The 25,297-nt window shown below is 41.0% G+C and overlaps 3 protein-coding genes across 13 annotated transcripts in view; 1 reads left to right on the top strand and 2 right to left on the bottom strand.

Annotated features, from left to right (window-relative positions):
• Positions 1 to 2,029, bottom strand: part of USP54 (ubiquitin specific peptidase 54) — an 89,849-nt gene extending 87,820 nt beyond the window's left edge. For all 8 annotated transcript variants that reach the window (XR_014948613.1, XR_014948615.1, XR_014948612.1 and 5 more), the window contains exon 1: positions 1,901 to 2,029. The gene's annotated coding sequence lies outside the window, so the exon portion shown is untranslated. The remainder of the gene's footprint in view (positions 1 to 1,900) is intronic.
• A 3-nt stretch (positions 2,030 to 2,032) lies between these two features.
• The window catches only part of SEC24C (SEC24 homolog C, COPII component), a 95,285-nt gene continuing 72,020 nt past the window's right edge, over positions 2,033 to 25,297 (top strand). For 2 of the 3 annotated variants that reach the window (XM_085554397.1, XM_085554393.1), the window contains exons 1-2: positions 2,037 to 2,299; positions 3,048 to 3,103. The gene's annotated coding sequence lies outside the window, so the exon portion shown is untranslated. Of the gene's footprint in view, positions 2,300 to 3,047; positions 3,104 to 25,297 lie in introns of all 3 variants that reach the window. The other variant, XM_085554395.1, reaches the window with a different exon arrangement.
• Positions 8,855 to 24,134, bottom strand: MYOZ1 (myozenin 1). 2 transcript variants are annotated; one of them, XM_015866520.3, is made up of 6 exons: positions 23,948 to 24,134; positions 21,749 to 21,850; positions 20,007 to 20,188; positions 11,618 to 11,852; positions 10,331 to 10,487; positions 8,855 to 9,486 (listed from the first exon to the last, which is right to left on the bottom strand). In XM_015866520.3, exons 2-6 carry the CDS (start codon positions 21,822 to 21,824, stop codon positions 9,255 to 9,257), a joined length of 882 nt encoding a protein of 293 aa, XP_015722006.2. In that variant the 5' UTR covers positions 21,825 to 21,850; positions 23,948 to 24,134; the 3' UTR covers positions 8,855 to 9,254. The 2 variants fall into 2 exon arrangements, with proteins under 2 accessions (XP_015722006.2, XP_015722008.2); XM_015866522.3 differs by lacking the exon at positions 21,749 to 21,850 and having other exon boundaries at positions 23,948 to 24,129.

Raw genomic sequence — 25,297 nt, 5'->3', positions numbered from 1 at the left:
ATTCATCTAAATTACTTAATTTTCTCAGGTCACAGAACAGATAACACCATGCATCAAGCAACATAACAAAGAGAAGGGAAAGGAAAAGACCACACGCTCAATTTGCTCGTCAGAAGAAACAGCAAGAGACCTATCTATTGTCTTACGTGACCCAGGAAGGATCAAGACTGCAGCCAGACATTCCTCCTTGCAGCCTCAGAAGGTGCAGGCCCAAGGAAAGGGGGCTGCCTACAGATGAAGACAAAATCTAAAGGACTAAAGACTGTCAATTACTTGACTTGCAATTAGTGGGAAAGGAGAGAGATTTGTGCAAGATGATTAAAATTCCTCCAAAGTCACCAGCAAGATTGCTTGCTGCTCTTCTTGCGATCAAGCATTCATATCTGTGCAAAGAAATGGCCTTCAATGATGGAAATACACACTAACTTTGGAATGGCGACTGCAGCTGCTGTTGATAGAAAAATAAATTAAAAAGCAAAGATTGGACAAAGGCATGAAGGAGAATATTTCACTGAACAAACTGAATTGTTTGAACGAATGCAAGTAGAACATGTTATAAAAGGAAAGGACACATGAAGAAGTTACATGAGAAAAACAATAAGGTGATTAAGTTCTGCAAACACCACCGAGCACATCTCTCACACAACATACTTCCATTGGATCTGAACACTAAGTCAAGCACACAATAATAAAAACTCACAGCTATGTCTCTTCCTCCCCCCTTTCAGCCTCCTGCTTCAGTTTACATTTAGCATCACCTGCTGCATTTTGCACAGTTGCACTGTAAGTCATTTGGAACACCAGCAACCCTTCTTTGTATCAGTACGTTTACACAGCTCCCAAATACAACGCAGCTTCAATAGTGACCACTGTGGATAGAACCTCCTGTAATTATCGTGTGGTACCTAAGAGCTCTGCCACTATTATTTATCTTTAGGCAGCACTGATTCTTATGAAACTCTAAAAACTGAGAAATACAAATACTTTCTCTTCTATGTACTCTCAGTGAAAAAAAATCACTGAAGATTTAATGCCTAATAACATCATCAGGACTGGATAAAGAAGGATTTAAGCTCCCGTTATCCTTTTTAATGAACTCATGATGACAGTCCCAAAATAGACTATTAACCCAGAACAGAAAGAAAAACTGACATAATTTTACCAGCACTGACTGAAAGAGATGGACTGAAATGCTTTTATAGCCATCAGCAGCACCGTTTCCAGCTTCAGTTCAGCCCTTTGCACATCAATGTGTGTGTGCCTTCCTAAATCACTAGTTTTCCAAAGCTGCTACTGAACTCCGTGTATTCTGTACAATAAAACTTTGAGTCTTGGATTTGTTTTCAAGCCTGAAGAATAACACAAACCCACAAAGGTCTGTTTGCAGCACATACTTCTTTCTTTCAAACCTCACGAGAGATTCTATGATTGCTTTTCCCAAATTTCATGCATGTATTTTCATGATTTTAACACTGAGAATTTGTTCTGAACTCTGGGAAGCTCCTTGGATTCCTTTCACATTCACAACCAGGCACTAAAGCTCTCAGCAGCAGCTGCCAGAAAACCATTGTCTGCAACTTTCTGAAAGCAGAAGGTGAGTTCTGCGTGGTTTATATTTAGGGCTGTAATCCTCGAAATCCCCACACATAATCCTCCTCCTCACCAAAGACCTTCAAACGGAATCAAATCCAGGAGAAGCAAACAACTTCTGCCTGCCCGACCCCTCTGCCTGCCCGCCTCGGCCTCCTGCCCCCGCGCAGCTCCCTGTGAGGGAACGCGCTGCGGGCAGCGCTCCGTCCCACAGCCACAACCGCGCAGCTACAGCGGGGACGTGCCGAGGCGAGAGAGGGGCGTGGAGCGGGCCCCGAGCCCGGCCTCCTCCCGGGGCGGTGAATCCTACCTGCCGCCGTCCGCCGCAACACGCAGCGCTCCCTCCCCTCGGCCGCCCTCATCTCCCGCTGCTATAGCTACGAGCAGCCGCGCCGCCAGCCTCTCGCGAGAGGGGCCATCTTCACAGAGGCGGGACGGCTTCTCTCGCGAGAGCACGGAGGGAGTTTAGCGTATGTGTAGAGGTCGCTCCCTCAGGCCGTGTCCCTCAGGGCAGGGTAGGGCAGGGCAGCCCGGTGTAGCATCCCCTCACAAAAGGCAGGAGATCCGCAGCTTGTGAGCTAACTCTGTTTGGTGAGGAGCCCTACAGCTGTACCCACAAGGATCAGAATGCAGGCTGGAGCTGGAGCTAGCAGTGATGCCATGTGTCTGTGGGGCGGCTGAGCTCCGAGGATGCCGTGTCAGCACCGAGGTGCGGGCCTGGCCTTGTTGTTACTCAAAGCAGTTTATTATGGGATCAGTGCCCTAAGCCGGTGCAGTGCAGCTTGCTGGATGGAGCTGCCTGGATATAAATGTCTTCTTTTTGCCAGAGGCAAATGAAGTGTGCTTGCAGAGCGTGTGTAATTCCTAACGATTGCAAAGTATGGTGTGAGCACTGTGGGATATGACTGTAGCTAAAGGGAGCAGGCCAACGTGGTCACATCTACCAGAGGTTTGCATGTAATTCATGTCACAGCTGGGCTTGCTCAGGTTAGACCTGTAGCATCACATGGTCAGCACCATCTATTTGGGTAATGCGGGCAGAAATTAGATCTGTAAGAGTTTGGAACACTTGTTGAATAAATATGTTTTGATTTTCTGAATGTACTAGTATTTAGCTCACATTCCTTGCATTGCATTAGCTGCACTTTGTACCACGTAGTTTTCCTGTTAGCAGTGCAGTGTGGTGGTACAATGCTGACTCAGGTAGCAGTAGTTTTGGTGGTGCCTGGGAAACAAATTTTGAGCTCACTGGAGTAAAGAGCTGCTTTCCTATCAATTTGGGATTGTGCATGTAAAGTTAGGCTGAAGATGACCTGGGGGGGAATGCCCTTATCTTGTACAGCTGATACTTCCTTGTTGGTATTAATGAACCTCAATGAACAGTATAATTCATTTATCTGACAGTAACATGTAGATTTGAGGGCTAACACTCTGTCCTTTGTGCCTTTGTATTTCAGCGTTCCCAAGATCTCAGAGATATTGTGATAATCCCTGGAGGCATCCCAACAGTTCTGTAAGTTGTAGTTCTTTTTACCTGGCTGTTGAGCCCTTTTTAATGTACACAAAATGAGTTGTTGCCAGTGTTCTTTATCTGAAAGATGTATGTCTATATGCCAGGATTACCAGCTTCTGATCATTCAGGCTTATCTTCAATACCGTACCAGATGTGTAAGGTATAACCAGAACACTGGACTGCTTTTGTCAAACAAACTACCTTTTGTTCTGCCCAGGACAAACACAGCGTACTAGAACAGTGTATATAGGTGTCTGCTCAACTGCTGTTTCTTCTGTGAACAATAGAATGTGCTGCAGCTGCTGCCGTGACATTTCTATCACTTCTAAAATAATACAAAAACTATCTGTGCATTTAGAAGGATACTTATTTACTCTTGGTGACTTCGTACTCCATTTCAGTCTTTCGCTTTGGGAATCAAGCCAACTATGTTGGGAGAGAGAGCAAATAAAGAAGGCCTCAACCCTCTCCTGGGGACCAGAGATAATTAAGAGAAAGATTTAGAGAGAGTAGGTATAATGAAGCCCTGAATCCATGCTAGCTTCAAGCCCATTATAATATGACTGCTTTTATAATAGAATATGGAAGTAATTATTCATCTGATTCATTCATCCAGGCACTGTGGAGTTAGACTAAAGCACTCTTCAGTGTAATTGAATTTGTACAGCATCTGTGAGCAAGGAGTTCCTGTGCGATCTGGCCCATAGATTGTCCTTAGGCTGCTCAACAGAAAGTTCTTCTTTTTCTTTTTTTTTTTTTTTCTTTGCTTGGACCACTTTGTTTTTCCAGTAATATATAATGAAATTGGTGCTTAAGGCAGGAACTTCCCCTGGTAAGAAAGGGAGGTCTACAGAGTCCTTATTTACCCTTTCTATGGCGGGATGTTTTGCAGAAAATGCTTTGCAGAATAAACAAGGAGTTGTTTATTAGATAGCCTTTTGTTGTTTATTAGATGGCCTTTTGTTGTTTATTAGATAGCCTTTTTTTGTTTATTAGATGGCTTTTTTCAGTGCTCTCAGTGCCTTCCTTGTACTGTTCTCTCCAGCTCCAAACGCAGGGATCAGGAGTGAAACAGAAGTGTTGCCCATGGCTCATGTCTGAGCAAGAGAAGAGTTTAGATGTTTGTTAGTCTTTCATAGTATTGTCACGTCTTTCCTGTCCAGATTTCCAAGAAATAAATGTTTCCGGTAAGCCCTGTTAGAAGAGGAAAGAATAAAAACTATTTTTGTCTGGCACTAAGAGAAGAACTTATAACTGTAAAGTAATTTCTTGTTATTTCATGCATTTATTTGTTCACTGTAGACTTGTGAAAATGTTCATTGTAACTCGGGCTGCAAATACCTCTAATGCTTTCCTGCTTTTCAAGGGCACTGGTCATTATCTGCCTTTTTTATTTTTTTCTTTTAAAAAGTTGGAAAATGCCCATTGAGAGTTTTGATATGAAATACGATATCTGCTCCAAGCGTAATGCCTCCTATTATTATGTTGGCCCATTATGTTGGTGGAATGGCAGTAGAGGCTGAACCTTCCCAGCAACGTTCTGCTGCATTTTGTTGCTGTGCAACAGATGGCAGCAGAGGGGCAGACTGACAAAACTGTGTCTGACATGGAAGCACGCGTGAAACAAAGGAGTACCATGAAATTCCTTCACCCAGCAAAAATGGCACCCCTTGATGCTCAGTGGCACCTGCTGAATATTCATGGAGACCAAACAGCGGATGTGAGCACAGTGAGGCAGCGGGTGGTGCATTTCAGCAACATGAAAGACAAGCCGTTTTCCAGATAGCCTTGTAGGCTCCTAAAATGCATAGTGAATGGTGGTGACTATGCTGAAAAGTCATGTTTTGTAGCTGAGAATTTGCTCTATCACACAGTGTTATTGTCCTTTTTGTATCTGTTGTATTTTCCACAGAAACAAATTGGAGGCATCACTTTCAGAACAACCTTTGTAAGTGATGTTTCTAGAACATTTAATTGCAAATTTAAATCAGAGCTTATATGTGAGATTTATTTTTAAGCTGACAGTGGTTAAAGTTACCTTTCAGGAGCATTCCTTCAGAGAATTTTGTGTAGTCCTTTCCCCTTTGCTGCATGTGTTAACACAGTATGTGTCAAAGCAAGAACTTAGACTCATTAGAGTATCATTTAAGCTATACTGAGAACAGGAGATGATCATCAGGGGGATGACAACACTTCCTGTATGATTAATACAGAGAGAGCAAGAGGTGTAGCACGGAGGCACAGTTAATTAATTACACTAGTTGAAGATACTTTTCCTAGTAGATATATGATGCAATGAATATAATTAAATGTCTTGGATCCCACATACTCAGCAGCTCACAATAGTTGGAAGGTTCCACACAATCCCAGTTCTGTGTGCATCTGCAAATTTTGCTTATCTGTGGCTCTGGTCAGGCACATCTCCAAGACAGGCTGAGCAACTTGTTCTAACTAGTCAGTAAGCTGCAATGTGAGGACACTGGCATAGATTAAATTGCATAGAAACATCTTAATGCTAGCACTCTGCCTTGTGAACTTGTCTAGTACATATCCAAGAAGAGTTAGCATACAAGCTGCTGTTGATGGGCAGCTGTGAACTCTGTAAGTTGCCAGAGAAGTGCTCACAGCAGCTTGCTGTGCCAAGGAGCAGTCCTTGGGATGTGGGATGTTTGCCAGCTAGTCACACCTGTGGCAGTCAGTCTTCTGTGGAAAAGAACAGAAACTTTGTCAGGACAAGCTCGGTAGGAGAAAAAAGTCTTTAGTGCAATGAATGTTCAAGCTTTGCACCATGAGGCAGTAGGACATGTGTGGAGACCAGGGCTATGTACAAACGTTTTCTCTGTAACAGAACAATTGGTTTTGAGCTCTGTCTGTCTGATGTCAGCCCTACTGTAGAAGAGGTGTGAATATATAAATATATACATACAATTGATATACATCCAAATGAATATATACCATTTTGTATGTACTTAATTGTAAAATGAACACATTTTGTGTGTTCATAGTATGAATAAAGAAAAAAAGTCAAACAAGATGAAGCCTACTAATAGCTACAAACTGTTCTCACCTTTATTTCTGAGAGTCACTAAGCCTAATGACAAAGCCATCTCCTCTAAATGCTCTGTCAATAACAACATAAAATATAATTCCCAAATGTTAATTGTATGAATTATGTTCTCATCACCACTAATGATGAGCTGTTCATATGAGGCTGTCCAGGATGAGATGCAAAGCCTTTGATTATGGAATACGTTGCAGTCAAATGGAAGATTTTCTGCACAGCACAGAAAAGCACAGACTGTAGCACTAACAGTCTTACAGTTTACAGGGGTAACTTCAGGCAGGATTTTAAAGCACATGAATTTATGGATGGTAATACTGAGATCTGTTAAACTCCTTTCTGTTGTGTTAAAAGTAGAGCGTACTTTTTTTGCATGTTTTCAGTATGGCTTGGATGATTCTTCATCATACAAGTCTCACTACATGAAGGAAGCATTTCAGAGCCTGGAAACAAGAGGATAATGCTGAAAATACCTACAAAGGCCAGAATGTTCTGTTCTAAATTGAATGTCACAAAATTATAACCAGTCATTCATTTCATGGGTCAACCCACCTCTGATAAATTCTTTTTTGGCTGCTGTTCTGTGGAATATAAGTTTAATGTCTAATACATCCTCTCCAGGGGGATGGTGTTCTGCCTTTGCAAGAGGGCGGGCACAATATTTTCTTAGGTCCTTTTAATCTCTATGATCCTGCTTAAAAGCAGATAACTGAGTTTCCATTCCACAGCTTCTAGTTTGTGGGGGGAACTCAGTGTAATTAAATCTTAGAAAATCCTCTTATTCCCAGTATAAGTAAGTATCATACAGAGGCAAGTCCCCTGAGTCTACATCACAGCCCAAGGAAAACAAAGAGCAGAAGCAGCCACTAATGTTCTCTTAAATATTTGAACATTCTGGACAAACTTCTGCCCTGATTATATTTGCTACAGGCCTCATTGAAATTAGCAGAGTTGTGCCAATGATTTTTGAGACGGGATTTGGATTGCTGATTCTTCTCACTTTTAACATAAGATTGGATAATGGTTGATGTAGCATATAAATTACACTATGTAAACAGCAAGATAGAAGTTGTCTGAATTGTTGTACAAAATGTAATGTTAGATTTCCCACTGTGTACTAGAAGCAAAAGCACATAAATCCCACTTAACAGGATTTGAGGTTGAAAGTGTACGGGCAAAAGAAGAGCTATGTGCCTCCTTAAGCAGATTTACCGAAACTGAAAGATCCTCTTAGCTTGTAAGTATGAATATTAGTAATAATAGCAATATTAGTTAAAATTTGTAATTATGCAATACTAATTCCAAGCATGTCACAACTTCTTATCCCTGTTTGAGGTTTGGAATGATGAGGCACACAGACAAAAATTCTTGTCCAACTGGATATTATGAACCACAGAGAGTTTCAGGAGTGTCTCATCCTTTGACCTGCAGGTGGATGTTGTCCCCTTGTATGAAGGAACCCTGAAAACACACTGTCAGAGAGTACTGTGCTGTTTGTGCAGTTCCTGCCCTTGCCTGCATTTTTACTTAGTCCTTCTTCTTTAGTCCTTTCAATACAAACTTCAAGTACTGTGTAAGATGAGGTCAGAAAAGACAAACATTCATTTTTGGCGTGATCTTCTCCGGAGGAAATAAATATGATTTTATTGTTTTAGATTTATTCACTAAACCAAGTTCCAAATTCATCTTAATCATTAAATAAATCATATATTTCATCAGAATGTTTAGGGAAATATTCATTCATCACTTCTGCAGCTTGATGTTGTCAGCATAATTTCTAAGAAATCTCCAGGTTGCCCTGGCTGTTGCCATTTAGAGGAGAGGAACAAAGCCAACCTCGTAGCTGTACAAACAATAAAATCATACACTATTACAGATGTTTCCCATCGAGGAGGAGAAAATCCTAAATGAGAAATACTTCAGTGGAAACTGTACCTGCAAATACGTTTTCTAGCCTCATAAGAGGAAATGTTGATCCAAAGAATTCAGCAAGGAGGGGAGCTACAAACCAGTCTGTGTGCAGGCTAAGCCAGGATACAGTGTTGAAAGTGCTCTGTGTGTCGTGTCAAAGTGCAATACCCACCAAACAAAGCATTCCACGAAGACAACCAGTGTTCTTCATTTGTTTTTCACAGTGCCTGGCTTTCTTCCTGTGTGTGTTGCATTGATACAACTGTTACAAGAAAATAAATCTGTTTGAATAAGTGTTGCACTGTGGTGGCTGTCAAAGTATTTTTGTTGTAATGAAGACTTCTTATTGTTTGATCTGTAACTATAGACAAGTGATCTCACTTGAAAGTGCCTCTTCTCTTCCAGCCCATTGCCTTCTTGTTTTGTCTAAGTAAAAACTTAGACATTGCTTATGATACACTTGAGAGAACTGGGATAGTTCAAATGACCCTGCCGTGCTCTAATCTGTTACATCAAGACACTCAGTTGCTACTTTATTTCCAATGCTGTTATTGTTACTTGTATCATTGCCTCTCAAGTACTTCATTCCTCACCACTGGTCTCAAGGTCTTTGTCCAGCTCACAGCGATGCATACCTTCATGCCTTGATCTGCACCTGCTTATCTTATGACTGTCCCAGATGTTTCTTCTCATGCTAACAGTCTTGTTGTGAGACTGAGTCTTTTGTTATGGCTAGTCCTCAAATTGATTCAGCAGCATTTTTAAAGAGAAAAAGCAGATTTTTTGTTCTTTAGTTTCATCTTGGTGTTTTATTACTTGTGAATATATGACAAATTTATTATAAAGCAGACAAGCAGCATTTAGCATTGCTAAACATAAACTGAATTCCTAACTTTGCCCTTTTATGCTCTGGTGAATAAAAAACTCCTTTCCCTCAAACTGTTTCTGACATGAGTTAACACCACAGAGAGTGTTAAGTTTAGATGTCACCAGGGACCTGTTGGGGTTATGGGCAAAAAAAAAAAAAAAAAAAAAAAAAAAAGAAAAAGAAAAAGAAAAAGAAGAAAAAAAAAAGAAAGAAAGAAAAGACTCACAGGACTAGAATTGCACTTTTCAGCTCCTTTCTACCAACTTGCAAATAGAAAGGGCTAAGAAAAGAAAGACTTTGGGGATGGGGATTTATAGCTCTTCTGTTTCACCACTTCTTGGCAGATTGATGTCAGTATGGTACTCGGAGGACTCTCCTGAAGGCATCCAAGGTATTGGGGTTCTGTTGAAGGAGGGTCTGTTTCTGAAATTTTGATTATATAGCACAAGAGATTCTGGAAGCAAAGGGCAAATATCAAACTGAGGCACTTTGAAGGTCATTCGTTTGGCTGCTTTCTCATAACCCCCATAGGGCATGGCAGTCCTGGCAAAGGAGAGACAATGGACTGAGTGCACAGAACGTAGGTGAACAATGAGATTTAGAAAACAAATAATTAAATGTATTGAGTTAGTGCATGTTACTGCTGTTGCAGTTAACCACCAAATCCTACCCAAGAGCGTACATATCTATTGTCTATGTGATTAAAAAACAACAATAAATACAGGAAACAAAACCTCTCTGCTCCTGTGCGCTTTTTAATTCCTGCTGCATAGCTCTCTGTAGGACCATACAGCTTTCACACCTGAAGACATCCCTTATATTTTGGAGACAGAGGTTATGTTACTGCAGAAAGGGCTGGGATTTACTATTTCCTAGCTACTGATGTTCTAAAGCTACAAAACTAAGTGCAAACCATGGACATAACATAGATTAGCAGAAGATTGTGGCCGCACTACAAGTAGCAACAATCAAACTTTCAGTTCACTATGAACTTTGAATTCTTAGCAGAAGCAACAGGAAGATCCTGATTCTTATCTAAAGTACTGGCAAGTATATGGCTCCTGATATTCAGTATTTTTACTGAATTCTTGAACTTTAAATAGCTACAGTGATAAGCAGTGGTACATCAAATGTGAGGAGAAAGAAAAGGATTAAAGTCCTCATATTCTGCCACCTAGGTCTATAAGCTGAATTAAAATCTCTAGTTCTTAATGTATCTTCTCTTTATAGGCCTCCATTCTTTTCACCCATGGGAGATTGCAATTAGCAAAATGGCATGCAACTAATACTAATTTACATTGCACAACGCAGGAGAGCCATACCCAAAACTATTGTGGTTGTTATTTTCATTCAAAGTAAATGGAATTCTATATCCCAGAAGACTTACCTGTTGAAAGACTTGTAATGGGGGAAATCACCTTTGGGACTATATGACAGTAAGTCAATAGTCAATTGACTTTTGTCCTCAGGGCTGATGCCCATTGCTCGTTCCCAGGGGGAGATGTAAGTTTTAAACAGAGGTTTTTTGCCTCCTGACTTTCCATCTGTAGACAGATGAAAATAAAACCATCTATTTAGGTGACAAGTGCTCCAAATACCACATCTTTCTTGCTATTGAACATCTATCTTGCTATTGAAGCTGAGACACACAGAATGTATGGTTTGATTTCTGTAACTTGGGCTACTTCTGTCCTTATCCACAAAATCAGATGTATCACAGACTAAGAGCCGCTCACCCAGGAACTTGTTTTAAAGTGTATATTTGAAGGCTGTATTTCCATTGTTTCCTCTGGTTGCTCAAACCTTTCACCTCTTCCACTATTTCAGGGAAAATTCTTGGGGAAGGCAAAATGCTGCCTAGTTTCACAGATTTCTTTCTCTCAGGGATATCCAGAAGTATAAAGGCTAATTTTGATATAAAATGGGCATTCTTCCAGAATGTAAATGGAAAATCTTGGATTTTTCAAGTCATTCAAAGTAGTTGGTCACTTATGGTACCTATTCACAGTTCTCAAGCAAATTTGCTTTTTGTTGTTAAAATGCCATTGAAACTGTTAAAATTTAATTACTTCATCTGCCGATTTTCATGCAAGGGATTTGATTTTGGAGCCTTCTGGTGAAGCTCAATGAAAGATAAAAATACATCAGGACTAAAATCAGTGAAAGATGCTCTGCCTCATAAAGATATTGCTTTAAGGGATGATTAGCAGATAACATTTAGAAGTATTCCTGTTTCTTTCTTAATATTGCCCAAAATGTGCTGTTCATTCAGGTGAACGCTTTAATTTGAAATTAGGATTGATATACTCAAGACTGATGTGTCAGCTCAGACCACTGAGCCAAAACACTACTCCTACTGACTCCAGTAGTGTTCAGTATGAAACCCTCCAAAGGAGAGGTATAAGCTCATGCTGTACAGACATACTGCTGTACCAACATTAAAAACTCTGGATTCTCCCATCAGTTCTTTGGTTCAATCAAGGCAGGTATTTCTGCTTTTTGTTTATGAATGAGCAAAGAAAACACTCGATCAAAACAACATCTTAAACTTTGCAGTGCAACTTAGTTTGTAGGAATACAGGTTTGAGTCAAATTCATTTACTTCTCTAAGAGTAAGACTAGCACAAGCTCTGATAGATTTATCTATTTCTTGCTCTTGCAGAGAGATACTTGCCTTTCTCAGTACCATGACCTCCTTCTCCAGCACTTCCAGCAGATCCATCTGCATGCTCCCCTTCACTGTCTCCAGGACCTCCCTTGCTTCCAGGCCTAGGAGGAACGGTGGAATAGTGCTGCTTACTGGAGCCATGATGCCCTGCTGTCACTCCTCCTACCATCCGTCCATGGCCATAACCATGAGCATCTTCTCCATAATGCCCTCCTGGTGGGATGTACTTCTGAAAGTGATCCTAGGGCAAAAGAGAGTAGAATTCTATGTTGCAGGACATTGTCTACTCACATTTGCAGGATTCGGTCCCAGAATGCAAACCCCTGACTCTCTGGGATCTAACCAGCCTTGTCCAGATTACAAAACCAATGGCAGAACTTTGGGGGAGTTATTCCCCCAAAGATTAACTCAGCTTAGAAGCAGTTTTAGTAACAAGGGCAACTGAAGGACACTTTTAAATGGGCAGTTGTGTGTACTGTCCCCAGCAGTGATCTGCATGAAATACAGAAGGAAATAACAGCTTTTGCCAGAGAAGGTAGAAATCCAAATAGAGACACTGTTCAAGCTGTGGAAAAGCAAAATAGACAAGAGATAGAAATTGTTTCATGTAGGAGCTAAGCATTAGAAAGCACAACAGCAGCAGAATACCTATGACAGTATAAAAGCCTGACAGATAACTGCCAGTATGGCTGTTTTCCATATATATGAAGTCGTCATGGAGATGTCTTTATACATTGAGATTTGCACTACATGGCTAGAAGCCTGGCGTATTGTCCTTTCTGTTGGAGTAGGGGATAGGCCACAAGTACACAAATATAGCAGTAATAAAGCTGAAGATTACTGAATCTGTCATTCCTCATGCTGCAGTTCTGCTCATGTCAATTCCTCATATACAATCCTTGGGAGGCAAATGTGCTGATCTGAGTGCTCCCAAAGGGTTAAGTTTTTCTCAGGGCTCTTACACCTAGTACAGTTTAGCAAAAAGCAGCTTTCCAGGCTGTAAACAGGCTTCCAAGGCCAGCTGTTCGGTCAGATAAAAATAGACTAGAAGTAAAAACCTCACAAGGCTCTAGGCAGAAGAATTATCTAACCCTCTGCTCCGTGTGTCTCCAGCAACAGTGTCCAGGGTTTCACAGCAGGTCACCAGGCTGCAACTCAGGCAGGGAGCCAGCTGCAGGCTGAAGTGGCAGAGCTGGTGCCCCCAGGGCCTTTACGGACTGTCCATCCTTCTCCTAGCTGTAGGGAATTCCCTTTTTAGGAACAGAGGAGATAATGTTCTCCTGAATGTCAGGAAGCACTGAGAAGGGAGAGGATCATGAGTGTGAAGCTTAAGCTGTACACAGGATCTAGCAGGACAATCTGTTCGATTATGTGGGGGCTATGTACAGTTGTAAAAAGGCAACCTGAAACAAAGTGTTGGGTTTTTTTGTTTGTTTTTTTCAGGGGTAGGGGTCAGAATGAGGTTACTCTCAAAAGCTTAATAGATCTGGAAGATTAATGCTTCTACTGATATGCTCAGTAATTTTAAAGCAGAATTTTCCTTCAAGTTTTACCCACGCTGCATGACCTTCCTCAGCATTAAATGCTTATTTTTCTTTTCCTGTGCTAACTTAAATTCACTTTCTTGGAGAAAAGAAGAAGAGAGAGAGAAAAGAAAAAGAGAGAAAAGAGGGGAGGGAGGGGGCAGGAAAGGATCAGAAAGCATTAGGAGCATAAGGATAACCTGAACTACAGGAAAATGATCTGAGTTTGTTAACAACAGCAGTATTTCATGTGACCAGGAAGGGGCATCATTGCCATCTGGTGTTATTTTCAATTGCAGTGTTACCACTAAACAGGAGTGAAATTATCTGAAACACAAAGTCTACCTCAGGAAATCCACAGTTAAATCGTACTTATCTGCAAATTAAATGAGTTTGTTGGGTCTCAGCCTACTTTGTGATTCTTCACTGACCTGTTAGGAAAACACCCTCTGCTCAGGAGACATTTCCATTCAGATAGGAAAGACCCATTTTCCATGTAATACCCCAACTCTGCTCACCTACTAGAATAAATTGTTTTCTTTACTTTTATCTACCACAGTGAACTATGTTAAATCAAATTTATAGGAAAATCTATTATACAATAGGAGGCAAAGGCAATCTGTCTTTCGGAAATCTTGAATCTTGCTGGCTTCAAACAAACTCCCTCCAAGACTGTGGAGGTCAGGAGCAGCGCTTTGACAGCCAAAGTTTACTAAGTGCAGCTTTGTGTCTGGTCAGGGTGTTTGGAGAGAAATACGGCTTTCACTTGGGTGGACAGCATGACTTGTGCCATTGGTAGCAACATGCATATTCAAGATGAATATTCAGATGACAAAATTCACCTCTCAGGGTTCACTCATCCTATTGGTGAAAGTCCCAGGAGCAGAGCCCACGAGTGTCAATTGGGAAGGCTGATGACCCTTTTCTCTTGGCCCTGGGGACTGATCACAGTCCTTTGTTGTGGTATGTTTAATACTTGTTTGGGTGGCGCTGGAGGCAGGAAACAGTCTCAGTCCTTCGGCATCCCTAAATTTGCCCTAAGAAAAGAACGGTTGTGGAGACTTCATGTGTTGCACTGTCCCCTGGCTCACCTAAACAATTTGTGCTCGTGTCTTTGAAGTCCTTAGCACTAGTGGGAGTCCGATTCTGCAGGCGGGGTGCCTGGATCAAATTAATTCTGAATTCCCTAGGACTGCTGCATGTGTCTCATGAAAAATAGATGATGAAAGATGATCCAGCTAATGGAGCTGAGATCTCTAAGTATCTCAATGCCCTGACGTCACTGCAGGCAGTCCCCAGGAGGAGACACCGTGTGCTTCCCATCAATTCCTTACTGTGCCCTAAAGAGAATGATTGAGGCCAGCATATGTGTTTCTATTTCCGCCTCAGTGATAAAGAGCTTCCCAAAGACTTGATGCCTATGTGGTTACTAACACTTCTGAAGTTACCGTGACTATGTCCTCTCAGTAGCAGCCACTCAAATGTTCCTTTATGGTAGGATGGCTGATTTAAAATTTAGACGCTTGAATATGAGAGTAGGGACCCCTGAATAAAACTGCCTTATTTTTTAATGAAAACATAAGGTAAAGGGTTGTCCATCAGTCCTTAATTTGGTTTTGCACAGCCTTAAGCCTGTGATTCACTTTTTGTAAAAGGATGAATAGAAAAAGGAAACTCAGCCGTTAAAGTATCTTAAGCTATTTTAATTTTTCAATCGTGCTCCCCCAGGAGGCAGTTAAGTTGGTTCAGCTCCTGCTTTCTATATCCAGCTCTATTTCTGACTTGCTTTTTAACCTTACGCAAAGAATTTTTCGCTTCACTGTCTGATTTTACCCATCTAAATTGAGATAATTTTAATCTAATGGTACAGTTTTGTTTTGTTTTGTTTTGTTTGTTTTTAATATCTTATTTACATGTTTTATATCATCCTTTCTACTTTTTCTTTGTGGATGAAAGAAATTGAGTTTCTGAATTTATACCTAAACTTTTCTCACAGTGCTCCAACAAACTGCTGTGGAGAAACAGTGGCTCTTCCTCTCTGCCTTTCTACATTTTTCCATGCCAGTTACCTCTCTAATAGGAAACCATCAGACTTCATGTCCATTGTTAGACAGTTTAGGACTTAACTGGAACCTCTAGGTCTTCCTTTAGGTCTTCTGCACCAATTCAATTCCAGCATAGAAAGGCTTATTTGATTAGAAAAGTTATATCTCAACTGGCTCACTCCACTTATGTCACACCCTTGGAGTTTTTTATATATCAGCTTATTTGGTAAGATTTATTCAAGGGGTTTAATATTTAATATTAATATTTCTAAAAAGACTGTTCTTCCTAATATTTTCACTTAAAACCTACCTCCAGTGATCTTCTTTGGCATTCCACTAAGTACATATAGTAAAGAGCAACCAGAATCAACAGCTTATGCTTGTGACACATGACGAGTAGCTGCATGGTTGCTCTTCTGTTCCTGCATCCTTACACTTTCCTTGAAACATTATATAATGTTTGGCCATTTCACATGTGGGAACTGTGAGACAGGCTGGTAGTGTATTTTTGTCGGCTGCGATGCACCATTTTAGGCATTGTAACATAATCACTTCCATTTTCTACCTGTCACTTCTCCTTACTCCACTGGGTTCTTGTTAAGCTGCAATAGAAGTACAGGGTAGCTCCTGTCACTATGCAGAAGAACAGTAATCCGGTTCTTTAACCCTTTTTCAATTCCTATGATTTGTTTCACATTTGGTATCTTATCCGATCTGAAAAAACCTCCTGACTTGAAGTCCAGCAGAATCTACCTACCCGCACGTGTTCAGCTTGTCTTCACACAGGCATTGCCAGGATGTGGGGACTGCCTTTACTGTAACTTATGTGCTGTGCTGAAAATGTGTGAAAGTGGGTTTTTATGTTTGTGGGTATTGTGGTTTTTTTCAGGTGTATTACAGCTGATAATTGTCTACTCAGATATCGGTTATACCACCACCATAATAATTTAAATTAAATTAAATTAAATTAAATTAAATTTAAATTTAAGATGTGGTTGGCAAAGCTGAAACAGAAGAAAGTAGACACAAATCACATCCCTGCATAAAACATATTTTCCACATATAGCCCAAATCAGACCACAATTTTTGACTGCTTTTAAGGGCTCTCACTGGAAGAAAGACATCATAACAGCAACATCTAAAAAGCATAACCATGGTTTTGTTTTCAAACAGTTCCCATCTAATGACAGCAGGAAGGTCTTTCACAAAACTGAAAGCAGAGGTGGGACTTTGTAAAGAGTTAAGGTAGAAATAAGTGGGGCTGCAGGGCTAAGAAATGTAGTTTCAATTGATGTTGATGTATTTGAGGACAAAAATATAAATATTATGAAGTGGAGAAAAAGTTTGTGAACTGCTATTCTAATTCTGAGCAGTAAAGTGCAATTTAGGAGACCCAGAGGTAGGACTGAGAAATTCTGTCTCAGTTTCACTTTTAAAATAATGAATGAAGTATTTCCTTCCTTTAGTGATTTGTCAGATGCTATGGCAATTGAGTACATAGATAGTTAGGATTTTGCAATGTTCTTTAGCAAATAACAAACTGCACCTTGCAACTCCACAATGAAGTTGATAATATCCTCATGGAATGAATCATAGTTCCTGCAACACAGTGGCACAGAGTGGGACAGGGAGAAGAAATCCTTCTGATTTAGTAGGCAGAGCCAGGCAGAGCTCCACATCTCCAGCATGGTACAGGAGAACGTGACACAAGCTTTTTGTCAGGATATCAGACTGCTAAAAATGTCAAACTCAGTTCTTGCTAAAAACATCCCTTTATACTGTTTATTTTCAAGAGAAGAGGCACAATACTGAAGATTGCCGCACAGTAGGCAGTGCACTTCATTATGCTCATGTTGGTAATGTTCAACCCTTTTGAATGTGGTAGTAGCTACAGTTTGTCTTCAGCTGAATGCATGGACACGTAGCAGTAATAAGAGAGAGAGTGACGTGTTCTCTTTTACATGGGCTATCTGACATTCGTGAACATGCACTAAGTATGTTTTCTCTGCTAGAAATGAGGAGAGTGATCTGATTGCCCTGCACGGTTGTTTGAGTGGATGAGAAAACGGAGGTGGAGGGTGGAAGCGGGAGAGTAGATCAATGACATGACCGCTGGGATCTTTTGCCTTGTGTGGAAGCTTTATGGCCACAGCACAGGCTGTTCTAGAATTCCTTATATGGTTTGGATTTATTTTTAATAACCTTTCTCTTTGTCTTGTTTTTATATTATGTTACCTTGCTGTTAATCTATTTTTTTCTGGAGGGAAAGAAATCATCTGTACTCCATTCCAACCTTTTCTTGCTTTGCCTTGCATTTCTTGAGAACTTTGTAAGACTATTAAGAAATCCGTGATATAAAAAACAAAACAAACAAACAAAAAAACCTACCAGCTTTAAATATCTTCACAACTTGAAGGTAAAATAACTTCTCGGGGATGAGAAACAAAGGATGTGAAAATTAACTGGGTGGAGGAAGTGGCTGGAAGTAGTAATAGGAATTCTCTACTCTGCCATTATCTTCCTCTCACTGTTCCTTTTCATTTAAACCTTCTTTTAATCCTCTGAGCAAAGCCAGGAGCAAGAAAGGAACGGACCAGATTGCTAATCAAATAGTGCAATCAAAAGCTTTTTTTGATAAACTGATTTGATGCAAAGGTCAGGCATTTTCCTGATGGCTTGGAAGATAACAGCGAGGCCACAGATCTGTTGCTTTTATCTAGCTGCCTGATAGCAACCAACCCTCCGAGGGGATGGCTCTGTTGCTGAGATCACTCAAGTTTTCTTCTTGCTGCTCTGGCTGCCAGCAGAGGTGTTAATTTGTGCTGGCTGTGATGATTAGAACAGTTCTCCACAAAAGCAGTGGATGCATCTGGCAGAGTCCTTGCACAAAGTGCACAGGGCAGCCAGCAAATGCTAACAATTATGTTTGTGGTCCTACTAAAATGGCCTCAGGCAAGGGCAGCATGGCAGACTGAAGTCCTCCTGCACTGACCAACAGAGATTTGTTACTTGCTCCATGACTGTAGAAAAAAGATTGCTCTGAAAGCAAATCATAGGGGATTTTAACAGAGAGTACCAGCTGCTCTTTGGATCACTGTCCCCATATAGCAAAGCCATGATGAAAATCCTAGCCTTGTTAGGGTCTTTTCTAACTCCCAGATATGTTTTTCCAGAGCAGTTTTACTCATAGTGGGAGAGTTTGGATGTTGTTGCAGAATACAAGTAAAGGTTCATTACAGAAAGGGTATGGAATGAATGTCAGACGTGGATGAATAAACTTACTGAAAAAATAAAGGCAGCTAACAGAAAATCAGTGATTGTCATCAGCCTTTGTAATGTAAGTCTTGGGGAGACCCAGTATTTCTGTTAACACTTCAGTGCCTCTGTTTTTGCAAATCTAATTCTGAGCTAGTTTATCACAACTCACGTTAACTCACGTTGTATTTCTCTGACTGGAGACCCATAAGTGACACCTTCAAATTTTTGCACATTTGGACCTCAGTCTTTTCATTACCTCACCTTAGTTTCTCACTCCTCCTGCCATCTCATTGCATCAATCCTCACATTCTGACATAGGAACTTGCTCCTCAGTACATTCTGGGAGCTCTGGGATTGCTGAGTATTTATAAAAACAGCTTACATTTCTCTAGGATTTCCAGCTGCAGAGTCCAGAGTTCAACACACCGTTCATTCTCACATCTTTTCTAAGAGAGCTGATTGAACTGCCTGAGGCACCAAGAGGCGAAGAAACTGCCACAGTTCAGCAATGTGAGATATTCTTGCTGTATCTCTGACCTGTCATCCCTGATCTATATTCCAACCTACTGCTACAATTTTAATGATTCTTTTCAGCCATCTTTGCACATCCTGCTTCCCACACTGTCAGTTTTAGGAGTCAAATGCAGAAACTTACTAGCTGCTTTCAGAAATACCAGAAGGCTAAAGAATAGCTTATTTTTTTTGGCAGAATGTTTTCTTCAGCTTGACTTTCATCTTTTGCTCAAGTTCAAGACTGGAAAACAGATGCCACAAAGGGACAAAATTGTACCACCAAATAAAGCTTAAAGAGCATCAGAAGATGAGATGCTGCATCCAAATGTTGTTTTACTGAATTCCTAACATGATGTGAAAGGAGACTTCCCTCTTGTAAGAGTTTCAGTATCTTCAGATGACTTTACTTCAGGCAAGTAACTGAAGAAAGAAGTTCAAAGATTAAACGAAAGAACTAACTCATGGGAAAGAGGAAAAAAAAAGGCATTGTATCTAATAGGAAGACACACCAGAAAAAAACAAAATGAAACAAAACCAAAAAACCCAACAGCCATAGCTTCCAACAAATAAACTGAATAAATTGCAGCGTCATCTTGGAAATTTCTATCTGAATTTTCATTGTGGAATTTTGTGCAGAAACAAGAAGGGGTCTGCACACAGTAGGAGGAATAAAATTGTATATGGGGCTAAAAATAGAACCTCACCCACTGTTGCTGAAGTGAGACTTGACTGGCTCACTTCCATCTTGCAAAGGGAAAAGGGGATGAGTACAACATCCTGTGCAGCTCTGAATGCCTGATAAACATATGGTCCTCCCTCATCACTCAGTACTGTTTTCCCATGCTGCTGTTTGCATGATACCAAACTATTCACAAAAGGAAACTAAATCTGCTGCTGAAACAAAAAACATATGTGTTCATCTAATTTGCTCGGGGCTTTTTTTCTGCACTTCCTTGCCCATACACATAGAGACAGAAAGAAAAGAGCTTGTGAACCTTCCATTCCTGTTCCCCCTGGATGCACAGAGCAGCTTTGCGGTTTTAATTTCCAACCTACCACAGAATTGTCAGTGAAGGCATCAGGGTTATTCTCATAAATGAACTTCTCCACCCTCAGCTGACGTAACTTGAACATCTTGGATCCTTTGTTAGTGAGGAGAGAAAGTTCTTCAAGCATCACATCTCTGGGGATGCTGATCTTCTTCCCCAGGTTCAGCTTGGTCACCTCTTGCGGCATGACTACAAAACATACAAATGGGACCCGTTAGGAAGTGCTCTGCTCCAGGTCTCTTGTACATTGCTTCAAAGCAGCCGAGTTCTCTTCTAAATCAACATTGTTAGGAAATGATCTATGCACTTCCCCCCACCCTCCCACCCCCTCCCCTCGTTGATGACATTCAGGTACAGTGGATTGTTATCAAGGTATAAGGGTAGAACTAGATGCATGTGTCTCACATCTGAAGCAGCTGAGTCAATGCACCAGGGTTTTTTAGTGTGGCCGCAGAAGAGGCTGCCTTGTCCAGTTTCTGCCCTGTACTTCCTACTTTCAAGACCGGTGAGTGTCAGTCAGAACATCAAGTAGTGATACTTAATAATGAACAAAGACAACTCTGGGACACTTTCATTTAAACATTTTCTTGAAACCATTATTTTGGCAAGATTTGATGATGTTATTGTATCTTCTGTTCATTTGTTTTAAGGGGAAATTTTGAAAGGCAAAGTGGTTGAACTTCTCATCAAGACTTAATACGGTGATTATTAGGTAACTTTCTTGCCATCAAATTTTGTACCACCAATTCTCTATCAAAGCAATGGATTCAAACATTTTCAGCATAAAAGTCTTCCATAAATGCTCTTAGAGTTCTCCATCCAGAACCAAGCAACTTTTATTATGGTGGGTTTTGTTTTGTTTTGTTTTTTATTGCTATTATTATTATTAAGCAAGGATCGAACCACTTATCTGCCTCAGTTTCTCATTCACAACAGAGAATAAATCTTCATCATTAAAATGGTATAAAATTGGTGTAAGTCTACTCTCATTTTAATAGATGTTCTCTAGAGAAATTTCCTTTTTTTCTTTTCTTTTTTTTTTTTTTAGCAAGCCAATTCTATATGACACTGTTTTCTAGAACAGAAGGAAATGCACTTTAACTGGAAATTGTATTTTTACTTGTTTACTTCATTACAGTAATGGAGAAAACCAGAAAAATAAATACCCTACTACAGAGGTTTCTACAGTCCTTTTGGGGCCCTGAAGAAAGTGGCAGCACTGAATTACTACTTTTCCAAAGCACCAAAAGCATTCCCCATGCTGTTAAAAATAAAGAGATGATGGGGGTATCGTGGTCAGTTAAATGCCACCCTACTCAATGAACATGTTTTCTGTAAAAAGAAAAGTGTCCTGAGTTACACTTTTCCTGCTGAGAGAAACTGTCTTTTTCCACAAATAAGTGCTGGAATCAAAGGAATTCTCTCACAAAGAGGGAAAAGAAATTAGACAAATATTCTAAGAAAGAGATCAACATGGAGTATAAGTAGACCCTGCAGCATCAGTGCCCAGAAAAGATAATATTCTCTTTCTATTCACATAGGTACTGTGTATACAAGGTGTTCAATAGGAAGTTACAAGTGTGTTGTGCTTGAAGGCTCAGCTACAGTAATATCTGGGGCCCTGGCTCCTGGTATGTTCAATGTGTGTCCTGCCCCAGGATTTCAGTCATGTGCAGTGTGAAATTTTGAAAGCTGAAATTCAGGTTGAAATCCAAACAATTCTCATGTGTGCAGCTTTGCGCATCTTACCTTCGTGTGTCAGCCTCCCAATGAGTTTAGTGGGCTTTTTCCTTTTAAGAGGAGCAGGAGTCCCTGCAAGGGGCATTCCCACAAAGAGTTCTCTGCTTTGCTCTAAATACACAAGGAAATGGAGAATGAAACACTGGAACGGTATCTCTTGCCTATCTTTTAGTTGCCATTTACAGTTAAGAGACACATGGTCTTCACTTCACACACAGGTTCTATTCTGTCCCATCCGCATGAAGGAGCAGAATATCATGGTATTCTTTGGAGACGTTGTATTAGGACACAAAATAGAGCAACAGGTCACAGCAGAAGCATTGCAACAGTACCACATAGCAATTGCCATCCAAAATAGACATTGTAGTTGTAACATGGTGGTCTCCCAGCACACAGATGTGCCACAGTGGTACTCTGTTACCTTGTAGTGCTGCAGTAACAAAGCATCTGTTTGAAAACTTGCTCTGTCATAACATGCTGTAATACCATGCAATTATCATTTGGAGGTTATCTATGTTCTTGGACAAAGATATTCAGTCTGTCCATGGGTTATCTGGGAGCGTTTTGAATAATGTGCCAGTTTGGTTTGGATGTTCTGACAGTTTTATTATGATTAGAATATTAAGAAACCCACTATACTGCAACTCCTGCAAAACAAACAAACGAAAAACCCTCTGTCGTTCTGATTTGTTGCAGGAGGACTGGGGAAAGAAGGCACAGGCAAATCTATTAAAGCAAAACTTGTTGGTCCAAGTTGTCTGGAGTCCTTTGCACCTGTATCTCATGTATCAATCTCATTGTGTATCATTTTGGAGGGGGGAGGAGAGGAACAAGGAAATTTCTTCTTGTACTCTATTTTCCATCTTTGTCCTCAGAGAGGATAAAAGTACTTAAAAGTCAGGGAAAGCTTGGAGTTGTCACGGTAATTCCACTTCAGGCAGCTTCCATTTCTCTTGGGGTTCATCACACGTAACATAACATAAGTAGGTCTAATGGCTTGCCTTCACTTTAGCACTGTTAGTGCTCAAACAATAGCATACAGGGAGATGGATCCTCATATAATACAGTGCAGTGGAAATATAAACAAGTAAAGATCCATTGGCTTCAGCAAGAGAATATGGTAACTGATCATCTCTGTCCTTGCAGCTTTACTTGCTGAAAACTTCAGAACTGAAGACACCGAATTATGAGTTATATTTATATAACTATATATATATATAGTTATATATATAAACTAGCAAGCAAAGAAGTAGCTCCAGGAGTTTGTGCACTGCCCTTGTTGTGCTCAAGACATTTTTATCTTCCATGTATTTTGCAGTTTTATTCCACCCTTGCTCCTTTTGCAATATGATTTTCCTGTGATGAGGTGGCAACGACAGCTGAAAGCAGCCCAGCCCCATTAAGCCAACTCTAATCATACTGCCAGATACTCTCTTGGATTGTTTGTATTCCTTTCTGATTTCTAGGCTTTTCTTTTTCCTGAGATGCTGCCTGTGTAGTTCACATTGTAGAAGAACCCACCCAGGCATATTCCCTAAGCAAATGTGAGCAGGTGCAGCCATAAAGCACGCGCTGCACATTCTCCTCGAGCAGGCGTACATCTGCTTGGCTATATAAAAGAAGGAGGTCTTATTTGACAGGAAAGGGGCAATACTGCCAAGAGTCAGGGGGCTGGAAGGTTACGGCCCATCTAATGGGTCACAAGACGGGCAAAACAGAGGGAAATTGTCCGCATGCCCCAAATGTGGACTCCTCGGGGCAAGACAGGAAGGGCTGGCACTGTTGGGGAACTGTGTCCCTCCAGCACATTCATTCCCAAGGAACAGTGGTGGCAAGTCTGTCCCTTTCTGTTGTCCCCCAACTGATTCATCAGGACTGAAGAGTGGAAAAGCTACTACATGGAATGAGTTTAGCATAGGGAAAATGGCAGCAATCTTCAGTATTGGCAGGGCCCAGATCCGCACCGTGACTACTGCTCTTCCCACTACCCCATTAGGGGATGCTTCTGGAGCCTCCGTCCCCATCTTCCCTGCTATCCCATACATAAAGTCAGGGCCACAGTTACTCTTTTCTCCCTTGAACAATTGCTCTGCCTTTTCCTGCGTGACTCTTTGCAGTAGTTATTTGGTTGTTTTTGCTACAAACCAAACTAGTCGTTACCCTCTGCAGCCCCTACTCTAAATTATTTTTCTTTCCAGGTCAACTCACCTCAGGCTTGCAGTGCCACGTTCAGACCAGCTCGTGCACCTGCCCCACAGCTCAGCAGTGGGCCGCTTCCTCCCAGCCTGTCTGTGGATACTGCTGGGGAGGCTTGTCCAGCAGCCCCACTCACCCAGGGTGCCTCCTGGGTGCAGGCAAGCTCTGCCCAGCACAAAGTGCTGATGCAAAGTGCTATGAATTTGACTCTTCAAGTCTGTTTGCACAGGCATCCTGGGGTTATTAATAACTGACAGCTCAGAGTGCAGAGTCTCAGATAGCACTGCCGCAAGCCCTGAGGAGAGGGGAAAGGAAAAGGTTGCTCCTTGGGCCTCCTGAAGTCCCTGCCTCAGTACACAGGAAGACCAGGCACTCCATATGTGCCTCACTCCTTCTTTTCAAATCAATATGCTGTTCCTCTTCTTCTCTTCCTCCTATTGCATTTAAGTAATAGTTTCTCAACATCCTGCATCTTAGTAAGGGCTCAGAAAAACAGCCTGAGGTCATACTCTTCTTTACACCCTTCTTCTGTCCCCTCCCCTCATCCTCCTGTAGGCTCTCGTACATAACTTCTAAAGTGCCAGGCATTCAAATAATGTGTCAGAAAGCATGGAAGTAAAATAATCATATGCATGAAATGAGAAGTAGCGAAGGTCTAGAAAGCTACTTAGTGAGACTTAGGAAGTAGCTGTGCAATGTGTGTGGGAAATGCAGAAGAATTAAACTGCAAGGAAACTCATTTCCTGATTCATGGAAGAAACAGGGATGGTTGTCTGCATGTTGTGTAGCTCTGTGCATGGAAATTACTCGTCTCCTTTAGCTCCTGCTCATCTCCTTCAGCTCCTTCCAAGGCGACTCTACCTGTTCCCCCAAACTCATTTGGGTTCTCCTTCTAGGATGGAGAGAATGTATCTCATCTTCCCAGGTTACTCAAAGGTGTACATACCTTTCACATTTCATGTAAAGCAGAAGCCCTACAGAAAATGTTGTCTCCTCCATTTCACATCAAGTCAGAATCAAGCTGTCCTCTAAATAAACCTAGAATCCAGTGGAGGAAAAGCAACACAGTGTTGTTTGCATTAGAAAGTCTTCAGCATGCAGAACTGCAAGCAAAAATGATATTGTCAGGATACAGACACTTTTTCTTTGTACAGCTGTTTCTTTGTGCACCAAATCAGTATAAAACTTCCCAAAGTGATCAGTGTGTTGAAAAGCAAAAAGCATTAAGATAGCGGTAACCTCTATCTGTGAGGAGGAAGTAGAGACATATGGGTACATCTGGCAATCTCCTAGTCTAAATTTTCCCATTTTCCCCTCACTTGTATCCACACCACTCATGTGTGCACCTCACATTGTGCCTGT

This window comes from Coturnix japonica, chromosome 8, assembly GCF_054131305.1.
Source record: "Coturnix japonica strain WE chromosome 8, WE-NBRP24, whole genome shotgun sequence".
Taxonomy (NCBI): Eukaryota; Metazoa; Chordata; class Aves; order Galliformes; family Phasianidae; genus Coturnix; species Coturnix japonica.
This window is presented reverse-complemented; position numbering and strand designations above follow the sequence as displayed.

Bases quoted from the DNA above. Each gene is read 5' to 3' on its own strand.
- MYOZ1 (XM_015866520.3), bottom strand. From the start codon at position 21,824: ATGCCCCTTGCAGGGACTCCTGCTCCTCTTAAAAGGAAAAAGCCCACT. The intron at 20,189-21,748 runs GTAAGATGCGCA...TATGTTTTGTAG, and splicing joins TGGGAGGCTGACACACGAAG to TCATGCCGCAAGAGGTGACC. The intron at 11,853-20,006 runs GTAGGTTGGAAA...CTTTTGCCCTAG, and splicing joins CCTTCACTGACAATTCTGTG to GATCACTTTCAGAAGTACAT.